The sequence below is a fragment of the Lutra lutra genome, chromosome 8 (genome assembly GCF_902655055.1).
Source record: "Lutra lutra chromosome 8, mLutLut1.2, whole genome shotgun sequence".
In the NCBI taxonomy this organism is placed as follows: Eukaryota; Metazoa; Chordata; class Mammalia; order Carnivora; family Mustelidae; genus Lutra; species Lutra lutra.
Genome location: NC_062285.1, coordinates 68,654,599 through 68,670,129, shown reverse-complemented (window position 1 = coordinate 68,670,129; position 15,531 = coordinate 68,654,599). Strand labels below are relative to the sequence as shown.

The 15,531-nt window shown below is 37.8% G+C and overlaps 1 protein-coding gene across 2 annotated transcripts in view; it reads right to left on the bottom strand.

Moving 5' to 3' along the window:
- The window catches only part of CPNE8 (copine 8), a 205,200-nt gene that overhangs the window by 109,878 nt on the left and 79,791 nt on the right, over positions 1-15,531 (bottom strand). For both annotated transcript variants that reach the window (XM_047742512.1, XM_047742511.1), the window contains exon 6: positions 12,973-13,049. In XM_047742512.1, coding sequence (XP_047598468.1) covers positions 12,973-13,049 — 77 coding nt within the window. The remainder of the gene's footprint in view (positions 1-12,972; positions 13,050-15,531) is intronic.

The following is a 15,531-nucleotide window of genomic DNA, read 5'->3' as shown; positions in this document are numbered from 1 at the left end:
GATTTGAGTTTTCTCCCCGGAAGGTTATGGGAAAGAATGAGGAAGGGGCCAAGTTTTAGACCTGACTCCAAAAAGCTCAGGAGGAGCTACTGTAGGCAGACGGGACTGATGCACCCAGTAGTTACAGAAATCAAGGCCAGTCAGGAAGTACTGTCCCGATTAGAAGGGTTGCGGCAAAATAGTGGAAGTGTAGATGGACAGCATGGCTGCCTGAGAAAAGAAGGAGGGAGAAAGAATAAAGGACGCCCACTGGCTTGCTTAGAAACTGCCTAGTGGTGGTATCACAGAGAGAGGACACAGAAGGAGGAGTTTTGGTATATTAAATGATAACCTCACTTTGGGGGCATATTCAGCTTGAGGCTTCTTAGATACATCTGTGGTTCAACAGGCAGTTGTACATGGGCATCGAGAGCCAACAAAAGAAACATGATTGATATAAGATATGGGCATCAGTGGTATAGAGGTAACAGCTGAAATCAGGGCCATCGAAAACATCATCCAGAGTAACATACCTGCAGGGTGTTGGTCTTAAACTTTGCTGAGTCAAAGACACATGTGAGACTCTAATAAAAGCCAGAGACGTTTTTAGGAGAAAAATGTCACCCAGCATTTTGTGTACAATTTGAGGTCATTCCTGGGCCTGTGAAGCAGGGTAAGAGGACTATCCAGGGAGTCACAAGAGGAAACTAGGAAAGCAAGGGAGTCAAGAAAGCAAAGGGAGAGGAGTTTCACAAAGCGGTCAATAGCACCAAAGAGGCCAGCTAAGATAGAAATTGCAAGTCCCTGTGGATTGGGCACACAGGAGGTACCTGGGACCCCAAGCAAGCCAGTTAAGGAGAATCATGAAGAGTGGGTTGAAGAGGTAGTGCTAGTTGAGAAGCTGTACAAGAAGAGTCTTTGAAGATTATGTGCCATGATGGGAAGAATGGAGGCAGAGCCACAGCACAGAAAGAGGCAGAGTTGTGTGTCTGAGGGCTGGCAGGGAGGATGCATAAGTTATGAGCATGGTCTCTAAGGAAGTCTGTGTGGAGTGCAATCCAGGGCTCAGATGGAGACAGCTGTTTAGGTAGAAAAAAGAAACATATGCTCAACTAAACCAAGAGGGCTGGAAGTGAACTAAATCCCTCCCTCCTCTTCAGTGAACTAAAAGCTGAAAAATGATAAAGAGGTCCGACCTGATTTTTAAAAAGCAGTTCAGCTCCTGGCTTCCCTCCTCTCCAGACTATGGCAAAATATTTGGCTTATCTAAGCCTCATTTGTTCATCTGCAAAATGTAACTAATAATCTCTCTTTGCTAGGATGAAGAAAGATAAATGCTATAATACATGGAAAGGGTATTTGGGTGCAGGCTGTTAGAATGTTAACTAGCAAACATAGCAACTAACGTGATTTGTGGCATTATATTCTCTGAGAGTAAAAAGGTAAAGTTGTGAAAGAAAAAGACTGGGAGGGAGGAAGAGAAAGGTTACTTGACAGAGGACTTAAAGCAGTTATTATAGCTTTTGGAAAAATTGCTAAGGCAAAATGTACCCAAAAAGTCACAGAGCACTGGAGGTTGAAGCCAGGCTGGAGGTCAGGAGTCAGTGGTGTCACCAGACCATTTGGTTCTGTACTGTGACACCGAGGGGCTCAGACCACAGGGGTATGGATGCGGAGAAGGTTGATGACATAAGACACCAGATGTTTCTTGTTAAATAAAGAAAAATCAAAACCATATAAATAGCTCGATAAATGAAAACTTTAACACAAATGTTCAAGTAGAAAGAAACATAATTTTAGCTTATTAGTTTTCTTTTGAAATCTAATTACATGAGGAAATTATGTCATTTCCAAAGGCAAAAACAAAAGATCCATGCAGGTAGTTTTTCAAAACTAATGATTCATTTAATTAAATCTCATGCATTTATCTTTCCATGCAATATGCTTTGTCTCTAAAGTATTTCTCAAGATGTCATTTCTAAGATTTTACTAGATCAATTATCACAAAACTTACTACTTTCACCATTAAAATATGTCAAATGCCAGAAAACTGCCACTGAAACTTTTAACATCTGAACAGTGTGCTCAAGAAATCCATCTGCTCCCCTGTAATTTGTTAACATTATAATTAAAGTAAATGTGATCTCGTTTTATACTCAGAATGCAAATGTTGACATTAAAAGAAAAGCAAGACAATCATTATCATGGTAGAGAATCATGAGTACACAATCAATAGTATGATATACAGTTCAGTTTTTCAGTAATAAAAACAAAGTAAACTGTTCATAATGTCTAGAGACTAAGATCTTTTAAAAAGTAATTATTGATAAGAATGATGTGATCCTAGCACTTAAATACCACATATGTCAAAAATATTTTAAGCAATTGCTTTACCTGGGCTGTGATAAACTAGATCTATCCATCTATCTACAGAAATATTAGGTTGCTTATGTTACTGAAAGCACATTTTGCATTTGTAATGTAGTCAAATATGTATGTAGCAAACATTATTATAACCTAAAAATTCTGTTCCAAGCCCTGACATGCAAAGTTATAATGTGCAGGAGAGATATTTAGTGTACTTAACAAAAAAGAAAAAATTATAAATGTGACTATTATTCTGGAAAATTCAGTTCAATAAACATTTACTGAATCTTACTATTTGCAAGGCACAACAACAGGTCTCTACAATACAGAGGATATAATGGTTTCTTTCTAAGTCCTTTTATAATTGTTAAAATAAGAAAGGATGGAGGAAAAGCATTCAGCATCTTGATTGAATTTTAGATGGGCTGTTCAGGTGCTTTGCTCCCGCATGTTGTGGAACCCACGTATGTTGTGGTAAACAGAAGAATTAATAAGAACAAGCAGGAACATCTACTGTGTATTCCTTTGATTATTTTTTAAGTGGACCCGCTTAAGAAAGGACAATAGGGAACTTAAAACAAACAAAAATAGTATGAAAGGAAGAGGGTAAGAAACTTTAATAAAATGGTGGGGGAAGCTAACAATTCAGTTAGCTAGAAGTGGTATGTTTATACTAAGAAATGGATACGTCCCATGAAAATAACTAAAGATATATGTTGGAATCTAGATGTATTTGAAAATGTCAGTTAACTAAATTGTCTTCCATGTTTAGAGTCTTTCATCAGAGTTAACTCAAATCAGGAAGGGTTAGATTCAATTGATCTAGCTCCATAATACCTGGGAGGGTCTAATCAATACTGATATCAAGCAGGCAGTGAGTTTGCAAATATTATTTGAGGTTTTTCACTTACTAGACTTTATTTTCAGAGCACCTGTATTGAAAGATTCCGCATTATAAGAATCTGCCTGTATCTGAAATGACACTATGGGCCACTCAAGGCTAATTATTCAGAAAGGCTTTTTAAATACATACATACATACATACACACATACATCATTAAAACCACTAAGAATATGTTTAATCTCTCCTCCCTGAACTTTGAAAGAGAAGAAAGCAGCAGAAAAGCTCATTGTTTTTAGAAATGGAAGTACATCATCCTGCATTACCAAATGGAGGAAATGACCAGAAAAGATGAGTACATGGTGCTCTTTACTTGTCAGAACTATGAATTCAGAATGATGATTTTCTAGAAGATCAGGGGAAAAAAAATCTCACGTACTTATTTACCACTTTCTAATACTAGATACGGATTTATTTTAAAAATTCCTTCCAAAAGTCTTCCTATTTAGACCATGTTGGTTCTAGATAATTTAATGCTACCCTGGAGAAGAGTGCTGTCATTCATCCTCGTTGACCACAGAGAGAGTGGGTGCACTCCCCCTAGAATGGAGACCGGCTAGCACAGGAAAGCCATACTTCTCCTCACTTCCAAGGCTACGGTTTTCCTTTTAGTAATCACAGGGAACAGAAGAGGTAAGAGCACACCCTACAGAAGCCAAGTGTAGTCCAAAGAAGCTAAGTCTTCATGACTCAAAGTGGAAGCAAGAAACAAACTTTTCTGGAGATGACCCTATGTACTTTAGGAAGAAAGTTTTACCTTGAACTGTGCTTGCATCAGACTTGTGTGGGTAAAAGATAGTGCAGAGGAACTGCATCCTTGAAATGACCTAGGTCAGGATGGACCTCTTGAAAGCTCTTCTTATCCTCCAGAGATGTTCTTGACTTTTAAGTAAATACTTTTTTAAATGAAATAAAATTTAAAAATTAAATTTCATTCAAAGCCATACACAAATATATTCATTTGTGAAGGCAATATAATGCTTGTCTCCTTGTCTCAGTTTCGTTCTCTGATGAATGGAGATAATTTCAATAACTATCTGCCTCATAATGGTGCTATAAAGATTAAAGAAATCATTAGGTATAAAGCAGGTATTCTAGTGACTGACACATTATATAGAATTCAGTCAAGTTAGCCACTGGAATCATTTTTTAAAAGTTTCGCTGCTCCCTTTTAATCGTTTTGAAGACAAGAACTAACTGAGGGCACGTCCGGAGAGCAGAGACAATCCCCAAATGTTTGTTCCAAACGTTCATCTCATCAGAGGGTTAGAGCTCTACCAAGCCGCTTATTCCAAGGTTGGCCCATAGATCTTTCTTCACCTACTAGTTTGCTTAACTATAGAACTAATATCCCTAGCCTGCATCTTAAGTCCCAGAATCAGCAAATTATGCTATACCCAAGAAAGAAGAAAGGAAGAATGAATTTCACTGTGGAGGAACCTGTAATTTCTCTGAAAGATTTCATCCAATATAATTTCTAAACATTGTCTATATAAAGGGAAACCCTTTAGAAACTAATGTGATATTAAAACTATGTGAAACTAGGAATGTTTATTCAACAAAGGTAGATATTATTTAATTTAGATACCATCCTGCAAAATAACACAGACCATATCTCATCACTTCCTTCCTTCAGTTCAGATTTTCCATCAGTTTTCAATCCAACTCAATGAGGTTAGACAAACCTAAATAAAAATATTGTTGCAAATGTTTATACTTAGCAATACAAGGATAGAATGACTCATCTCTTCCGAAAACACTGCTCACTTGTGGAAAGCCCAGAAATGGATGATCTTCCCCTTGTCAGAAAATGATAAACCCATTCATTCAGTTAGTTGTGCAACAAATCTGAAGGTCTTCCTTGAAATCTTTTTCATCAAGACAATTAGCTTATCACTGATTCCTGTGAAATGAATCTTAAAAACATATTTTAATCAGCTTACTCCTCCTCATCTTCTTAGTCCAAATTCCAGTCTTCTCTGAACTATATTATTTCAACAGTAATTACTTACTAAGCTTTCTGTTAACTACCCACAACCATTCTGCACACAGAAGTGAAAGAACCTCTCTGAACAAAAATTGTGACTTTCCCACTGCATTTATGCTAAAATTCCAATACTAACACGCACCTATACATTCTGTCTAAGTACTCTATTTCCAAAGGGCTTATGTCAATATGCAATTCTATTTATTTATGTGATTATTCATTTAATGAATAGATTATTAACTCCATGAGGACAGGAACAATTCTGTGTTTTCATAATTGTATCCTTTAGTCTTTAATCTTTTCTGGTCCATTATGGAGTCTCAGTAAAGATTTGTGAACTAAATGAATTAAAAGAAGAAAGAAAAAAGAATCCCTAAGACCTCTACTATACAGAAGTTGTGTCTAACAGAAAAATAAGCAAATCCAGTCAATAAATGTACTCTACAGAATAAGCACTGACATAAAATGATTTTGCCTTTTGTTTTTCTTTTTTAAATGTGGATGCCTGAAGGAGTTACTTGTGAATAAGCATCATAAGAACAGGGAAATATAACATTCAAATCAGAACGACAGATCAACCATTCTGGGGCTTATCTCTGATGATGATATTAAGGACTATTTTGAGAAAAAATGTATTTATCTTAGCCATATCTCTCCTGACTGGCACCATATCTTTGCAAGCCCATTAATCCAGATTAGTTCTTCCTTTATATGTCTTTTCCTATAACCCTGGAATTTTTTTTTTTTTTTTGGACAGAGATCACAAGTAGGCAGAGAGGCAGACAGATAGAGAGAGAGGTGGAAGCAGGCTCCCTGTAGAGCAGAGAGCCCGATGCGGGGCTTGATCCCAGGACCCTGGGATCACGACCTGAGCCGAAGGCAGAGGCTTAACCCACTGAGCCACCTAGGCGCCCCGTAACACTGGAATTTTTGAGTAGAGCAGAGAATTGTGAGAACTTGTAGCTATATACAGTCTGCTGTTTTGGGCTAAACAATTACATCTCTGCAGATTTTTCCAAAGCATGAGCTCAGATCCACAAATGAATGTAAGAAAGTGGATCAGCTGAACATTTACTAAGTTTCTGTTATATGGAGACTCATAATCTATCAAGATATATAAGGAAATGTACTAAAACTGCTCTACTTTTGGTCTTTAAACACACAATTTTTCATATGAACTCTCCCAGAGGTTGATAAGTGCTGTACACCAAACCCATGAAGCACTCAACATCTCTCTAAGATGCAATCAATGGTTCAATTTTTAATGTGTTGCAAGCATATAAAAATTACTAACATGTATACACATCAGTGGAATCTTCGTAAATGAGAGAAAAATTATGTTTAATTGATATTGTACTCTAGATTACATTTTGCAATTACATATGAACATGGGCAATGCTCTAAAAAGTCAGAACATTTCCAGCAAAATAACACTATCCTATAAAACCCAAACTAACATAAAGCAGAAATTTAACCCTCCCACAATTTGACTTTTCAGCTCTATACAGAGAATAGACAAAATAATTTTTAATATTTATATTAGGATGACATTTAACAATTTATCTAAATGTAATCAAGTTTGGGTCAAATTGTCCTTTATCTGATCTTGCTAAATTCCTAGCTAAATGCTTCTATAAGGAAAATAAATTCACAGCAAAAAGACAGAAAATAGGAAGGAAGAAAGGAAAGGAAGGAAAAAAGAGAGGGAGTGAGAGAGAGAGATGGGAGAGATTATTCAGTGATTCAATTTAAGAAGTCTTTCCTAGGGACGCCTGGGTGGCTCAGTTGGTTAAGCAGCTGCCTTCGGCTCAGGTCATGATCCCAGCGTCCTGGGATCAAGTCCCACATCAGGCTCCTTGCTCGGTGGGGAGCCTGCTTCTCCCTCTGCCTCTGCTGCCACTCAGCCTGCTTGTGCTCACTTGCTCTCTCTCTCTCTCTCTCTGGCAAATAAACAAATAAAATCTTAAAAAAAAAAAAAAAAAAGAAGTCTTTCCTAAAAGACACTGGCTTTATTTAATAACAACAATAATAACCACAGTTTGGGTGTTTATTAAATTCCGGTGTCCTCCATGACAAAAATACTGTATAAGGTATTTCTATTTCTTACAATAACTCTCTTAAAAGTATATTACTTATATTTCAGATGAGGAAAACTAGAGCTCAGGAATTTAAGCCATTTGCTCAAATTATATCCCCAATAAACTATGATTCCAGATTTGACTGCCCTCAAAGCCCATGTACTGTCTGCTCTGTTTCAGTGACTATTCATCTCTAGACCAAGTTCTTCATACTACAGATAGAAAAATATAATACAGATGTACAAATTTTGTCATGTTACCCAGCAAGTTAGCAGCAGAGATGGTACTAAAAACATCATATTCTGATTCCCACCCAGTGGACTTTCCAGTAAAATAATCAGGGAGTATAACAACATCAATCTAATTTGCAAGAAAGTTAATAAAGTCGAGATGACTTTGAAGGTCAAAATTTCCCCAAAGTTTACTATATTTTCATATACAAAAAGTTGCATGGTTAAGACATGCTCTGTTTAATTCTAAGTTTATGTTTCTCACCTTCAAGACTAAGCATTTTCCTATTCTTCTTCCTCCCTGTCCTTCTCTCACTGACTTGATCTACATGCACCCAAGGCCAGAGCACAGCTTTCAGAATCAGGCCACATTTGAATCAGATCTTTAAGGCAAACCTTCAAGGCTCTGCCTCAAGTCCCATACAAGCCCTTGGCTGCTTCTGCCTTACTCCCCAGATTCCTTTCTGCTCTGTTCTTCTCCCCACATTTCTCTTGATGGAATTCAGCACCCACTATGCAAGTGTCTTTGAACCCTATGTCAGAGCTGGAATCCTGGTGGTCCATCAGTCCAACTGCAAGCTGGTCTTCCATTTCTCACCTGCCTCTTGAGTCCTGGTCCCTGTACTCTTTTCACTGTACTGTTCACTAATCTCTCTGGGGTCTCTCCCTTTATCCTCTATCCACTAATTGCCTAAATCACAAGCTGTTATACCCACGCCACAAAGAACATAATCTTTTCCCTCAGCCAATACAGTTGTCGGTTTAGTTACCCATGGTGGTCCCCCCCGCCCCCGCCCTGGGGTAAGAATCTTCCTTCTAATCACAACCAGTCCCTGCCTCCTCACCCCATCCTTTTATATAGAACCAGTCATGCCTGGATGTGCAATACAGGAACAAACAGGTCTATTACTTGATGAACATAATAAATGCTTTCCTCCCAGAGGAAAGAATGGCAATCTTTCTTAAACTGGTGCTGATTCTAGCATTTTGGAAGGCTTTACTGAATCCATCACTAAGCTCCCTAAAGATAGAAGAAGTAAGACTCTCTGACAGCATCACGCAGAAAATTGGATACAATCTCCCAGCATGAGAAAACACACTGCTGTGTGGGTATAATGGTAAATAATAATGGGACGATCTAAAGAGAGGAGCCGATGAGTCATAGGAAGACACAGTAAATGTTGCAGACAAATTAAGTAGCACAAGACTCATTTTAGGAGGGTTCAGGGAAAAGACCAAAATGTTGGATGGAATTAGATATGAAAAATGTGGTTGCTCAAAATCGGAATCCAAATTTGCTCAGAACTTGAATTTGACAGAACAGACTGCTGGAAATTGTGAAAATCTTAAGCTTCTATTAAAAAATAAATTAAAGATTCTTGAACATCGGTTCCAAAAAAAAAGTCACCTAAGTTCCTATGAAATATTAAAAAATAATTTTTATTCTCATAATAAAATAAAATCTATTTTTAAGTGATAATAACTGAAGCACAGAAAATAAAAGGACTTGGTTTTAAATTCAAATTCCTTATTTTATAGCTCATGAGGCTATGTACTAGAAATCCATTTTTCCTTTGTAATACATATTACTTAGCCTTCAAAGGCTTGGTTAGTAATAAATAATTTAAAGCTCTAGTATATCTGCTTTAAATTTCCAAATTTTACCGTTAGCATCATTTTTAAAAGCCTAACTCTGAGGAGATATTATGACACAACTGCAATTAAAAGGCTAGAAAAAGTGGCGCCTGGGTGGCTCAGTGGGTTAAAGCCTCTGCCTTCAGCTCGGGTCATGATCCCAGGGTCCTGGGATCGAGCCCCACATCGGGCTCTCTGCTCAGCAGGGAGCCTGCTTCCCTTCCTCTCTCTCTCTCTGCCTGCCTTTCTGCCTACTTGTGATCTCTGTCAAATAAATAAAATCTTAAAAAAAAAAAGCTAGAAAAAATTATTCTTACTACCTTAACAGAACATAATTTAAATTCGGTCTTTTTTAAGGGAAGAAAACAATGGAATCTTTTGAATAACTTAAAATTTAAATGGAAAACTATTGGAAAATAAATCTCTAATCTAAAACAAATTGGTAAATAAGCCCTAAATCACTCGGATAATGCTATTTAAGATAAATAACATTTGGGACACAGGGAGACTTTTAAGATTCAGGATGAGTCAATTTTGTTAATTGCAGATGGATTATCTGCCTCAGGAGGTGTCCTGTGCTCCAATTCCAAAGCCTATACCCATCCAGATAGGAAAAATCCTCCAGCTCCTTAAGAAGATTGGCTAAAGTAATGGCTGCAATAGGAGAGTGTACAAATTCTGTCTCCAACCATGAGGAACCAACCGTCGAAAACAGTGCGATGTTTAGTGACCAACTTATAATGTTATCTTTAACTAGATAGCTAAGCCCTGACCAGGGTAGGTTTACCAGGTGGGAGTGGGGGATGGGGTGGGGCAGGAGGAGGCAGAGGGGACTGAGGAATAGTTTTAAGAGCTAGCTGTTAAACGCATATTATTTCCCAACGTGAAGTTCATTGTTTCTGCCATCCTTTAATATATTCCACTATATTAAAAACAAAACAAAAATAATCCACTATATTTACATATTATGTGACAAAACATGGTATCTTCCTTTAGAAGTTATTTTTGTCATCAAGTTTCCTGTGAGAAAACACTTCCCTGACCTTGTATCATTTCTGATATTCTCCCTGGCTCTGTCCTTTCTTCCAAAACCATTCTTTCCTCCACTGAAGTATCCCTTCCAACCTCCCCAACTCTCCCCACCATCTGTCCATTAGATTGGTTTGAAAAATCAAGTACATGGAAAAAGTGTCAGTGAACAGGGATGAGCGTGGAATCTGAAAGTATCTATCTAGTGAACCAGCTGGTTTGAAAGGCAACTCCGACATCATGGGCAGATAAAACTTCAATGCAAACATTTCACTCTCTTCCTCCACCAAACTACACTTCTAAACAAAAACGATAAATGAGTTTCATTTGCTTTTCATTTGAGGTTTAGGTAGGGGAGTAAAAGGCCTTTTGAATAGAAGATGTATCCTCTCTCTGAGCACTTGAACTTCCAAGAGCCCAAGACAGCATTCTTAGCCCAATGGACTCTGTTCTTTCATCTACATGTTCTCCCTTCTCTAGACACTTGACTCTCTCATAGTTAGTGTTTTTAATAAAAGATAATATTTTCTCAAACAAGACGGTGGGTGGGTTACAACAAAATATGTATTTTTTCCCCCATTGTTCACCTGGGATGGATGCTCACTTGAGAGCACATGAGTATATTTTGGATGCTTAAATAAACAAATCAAAAATATCATTCTAGGGGCACCTGGGTGGCTCAGTGGGTTAAGCCGCTGCCTTCGGCTCAGGTCATGATCTCAGGGTCCTGGGATCGAGTCCTGCGTCGGGCTCTCTGCTCAGCAGGGAGCCTGCTTCCCTCTCTCTCTCTCTGCCAGCCTCTCTGTCTACTTGTGATCTCTCTCTATCAAATAAATAAATAAAAATCTTTAAAAAAAAATATCATCCTACTAGCAAGCTTGTTATATTTAATTTTACTCCGCTATTTTTTATTTCTCTTGCCTATTTGATTTCCCTCTCTCATCTCTTTCCTTTTTTCTCTTCATCTCAAGTATCTAATTGGGTTTCCCTCATGTAATATGCTACCACACTGCAGTTCTTATAGTTTTATTCTTTGTTTCTTTCTTCTTTCTTTTGTAGCCAATCTCTTTTCTACATTCAAGCTCTACATGTCATTTCCCATTTAATACTAACACACTACCTAGTTAAATTTACTTTAAAATTAAAACAACAACAACAACAACAACAAAAAACCCTCTCACTGCTCAAACAGTAAGCCTACCTTTTAACCCTTTTCTTAATATTTATTTGCCGGAGAGGATTGCCCAGTAGGTCAAAGGTTGAGGAAAACATTAGTTACATATAATTTAAAAGACTGAATGCATTCTACCTTTGTCAGTCAGACAGATATAATAGCAACACTTTCAATAAACTTGCTTAAATTACAAAGACCCTATAGATCAAGCAAAGTGGGTAGTTAGAATAGCTTCATGTAGCCTAAACAGGTTTCCAAGGCTTTGCCTCAATTATGCCACCCCATCCTCAGCAGGAGTGAGGAAAAACCTAAAGGGCATCTCATCTTTCCTGGTTATGTGAGATGATCATAAATCAACTGCCAGCAAATACTCCAAATGTTTCCATCGTCACCCCTCACCCTGAGTGTGCTTTTGTTGGTCTTGCCTAAGTGAGAATTGTTGAATCAGCTGAACAACCACCACATCTCACACTATATTCAACTTACCACATACTCCAACCAAAATAATGCCAACTTTTTAACATGTTTCAAGACTTTCAAGACATGTTTCAAGTGAGCATAAACATATCTGAAACATAAGCTTACAAATTCTGCAATGATATGAAAACAAATTATACATGAAAGAAATGTTAAAAGGCACTGATATGCAAAGTCTTCAAAATGGTTAATAAATCAAGTTAAATCAAGTTAAATAAAAGAAGTGAGAATTCACAGACTTCTTATTAGCCTAAGAAGAACACTCTAAAGCGTAAAGTTCAATTTTATACAGATAATGTGAGAGCGATGCCTTGGACAATTCAAGTATTTGAATGTCAGAGGTGAATAGACTTGGAGGGTTTTGACACATTTATTTTATGAGTCTGAGATTCTTAAAAGAAATGTTGAAGATATACACTTCAAAATTCCCCAAGCCTTTTGATATTGTGGTTAGCTCTGCAGTTTTCTCAGTATTCTTCCTAGATCATTTGATTTTTATGAACAGTTAATTGAATTCAAATAAATGAGATGGGGTGAGGGGAGGAAGGACAGTGAGTGGGAAGATTTAGGAAAAAATATCTGGAATTCATTTTCTGTCTTATTTGGAACCAGAGAAAATGAAACATGATCCCAGTGATTGAAAGTGAAGGGAGAATACATAATTCTGTGATAGAGCCTTCTCTTAACATTTATACACTTACTTTCTTTTTTTACATGCCAACTTTGTAGTAAAAATCATTAAAATCTCAATCACTAAAAATGCATTTATTGAGCATATGCTATAAAGAATGGCACTCCATATAGTCCCTGGCCCAAAGGAGGAAAGTCTCTTTTTCAAAACATTTAATTCTTAAAACCCTAGAATTAATACTACATCCAAAAGGAAAACTATACATTTGCTTTTTTGAATCTCCTCATTTCATCTTGTGAACATTTTGTAGCATGGCATATGAAGGCTAAAATATAAACATGTCAACACTATTTGTTAGAAGAAAAAAACTCAATAAGATTTTTAAACCCACTTTTGGTCTCCAACCACATATTCATCAATTCCAAACTACCAAAATGAAAACCAAAGAGTTAACATTTCTTTGTCTGGATTAAAAAATACTTACACTATTGGCTTTTCCAGGCGACTTCCCTGAGAACCAACAATCTCCCCCAATGTACAAAACACTTGTCCCAGAAAGTCCTAAAATAGATAAGAGGATTAAAGCTCATAAGTTCTCAGACTGTCTTTACACTACTACATATTTTGTACATCATATTTGCATTGGTTTCATTGCTGAAATACCAAATTCTCTAACCTCCAATAGTGAATAAAATAAGCTCCATATACTAGAGGGTATCATGCTTAGCGAAATACGTCAATTGGAGAAAGACAACTATCATATGATCTCCCTGATATGAGGAAGAGGAGATGCAACATGGGGGGCTGAGGGGGTAGGAGAAGAGTAAATGAAACAAGATGGGATTGGGAGGGAGACAAACCATAAGTGACTCTTAATCTCACAAAACAAACTGAGGGTTGATGGGGGGAGGGGGTTGGGAGAGGGGGGTGGGGTTATGGATATTGGGGAGGGTATGTGCTATGGTGAGTGCTGTGAAGTGTGTAAACCTGGCGATTCGCAGACCTGTACCCCTGGGGATAAAAATATATGTTTATAGAGCTGTAAAAAAAAAAAAAAGAAAAAAGAAAGGATGAATACCCAAGTTTTGTAGCAACATGGACGGGACTGGAAGAGATTATGCTGAGTGAAATAAGTCAAGCAGAGAGAGTCAATTATCATATGGTTTCACTTATTTGTGGAGCATAACAAATAGCATGGAGGACAAGGGGAGATGGAGAGGAGAAGGGAGTTGAGGGAAATTGGAAGGGGAGGTGAACCATGAGAGACTATGGACTCTGAAAAACGATCTGAGAATTTTGAAGGGGTGGGGGGTGGGAGGTTGGGGGCACCAGGTGGTGGGTATTGTAGAGGGCACAGATTGCATGGAGCACTGGGTGTGGCGCAAAAATAATGAATACTGTTATGCTGAAAAAATAAAAAAATTAATTAAAAAAGAAAAAAGCTCCATATGCATTCATTTAAGCATGTGATTTTCCTCCAAGTATGCAAAGCCCTTTGTCCTTTTTATCATGGCAGGTCTGTTATTGCAAGTAAGCAAGACACTGCTTTTCTTTTTGAAATTACAACAAACTTGGAGAAACGTTGCAGGATTTGAATTCACAACTGGCTTGATTTTAGATGCTTCTGAACCTAGTAAACTTGGGGCTGAGGAGGCAGACTGAAAGCACAGAGCAGCTGTGGTTAGCCAATACCAGAACTAGCTACATAAGAGAAGTTGTGAGATGTGGGTATGAGCGGGGGGTTGGAGCGGGGAGTCCCAAGCCACACCACCAGGGGTCTATTCCATGATTGCTACTGATTACCTGGGACTGGGCAATTAATTAAACTCCTGTTTCTAACATATACTAGTCCCCCTTACAGAGTTGTTTTGAGGATGAATGAGTTACTGCATTAGTTAATATTAGCATATATTAAGCACCTAAAAATAGGTTAAATATATTAGATTATAAAGTTCATGGATATACAGCTAGATGAATCTTATTTTCAAGTACAATCTTTTACTTATTTTCAGGATTCAGAATAGCCTTGCAAAATGCAAGGTCGGTTGTTAATCTCTGCTTCACATATAAAGAAACTCCTAACATATAGGAGGTTGATCTTTTCATGTTTTAAGCAGTCAGTAAGTAGCAGAGTCAAGACTAACCCAGATGTTCCAATTCTAGATTAATATGCTCCCTAAGAATTTAAATATAAATATAATGCAATCTCACAGGCCAATAAAAGAAGAGTTCCAACATCATCTGGATACAGGAGTCAAGAAAATATGTTAGTATTCCAGAAAGAGACATACCCTCTAGTTTAGTCTGTATATGATTTGAATCCCCTAAAGGAGAAGGTGAGAGATCTCCCTAAATTGAACAGTGAACCGGTCCAGGAGAAGCCCTAAGAAGGATGGACAGAAATGAAGGCAAATAAAATGTTTAAAGTTTTTAATAAATAAAATTTTTAAATGTCTAACAAGCCACAGAAGTAAAAACTGTGTATCCCATTTAAAATAAATAAAAGGGGAGAGTGCTCTAAGTCTCATGAAGGAAACAAAGTCCACACTGGAGACTAGGAGAGTCAGGGTAACATTTCCCAAAGCTGGCAAGCCTTGAGAGCTACGTAAGAACCGATCATGGACAGAAGAGAGTTGGGCATTCTGTTAACTAGGGTGCGAAAGAGAAGTTACTCAGATCTGAGGACTTGAAGCTATGAGGAGATGGAAGTGGGGAAAAGGACAAAAGCAGGGAGGAATGTGTTTTGTTTTGCAAAAACCAGCCATTTCCACCAAAAAGACACCTAGCTTGTAGAGGCCACTTTCAGGCAAACAGACTGGAGCAATGGAATGTGGAAAAGGCCCTCAGATACCACCAGGCTGAACAGACAGGCCCATCAGGTCTCAGACCCACATCCAAACAACCACAGGCCATAAATGACCAGTGGGCTTACAACCAGGCACAGTTGCCAAAAAAGGCAGAATTCTGTATGTCACTATACCTCCTCATTCCCCCTTTTAAAAACAGCCCCACTGCCTCATTGCAGTCGACCTCTCCTCTATCT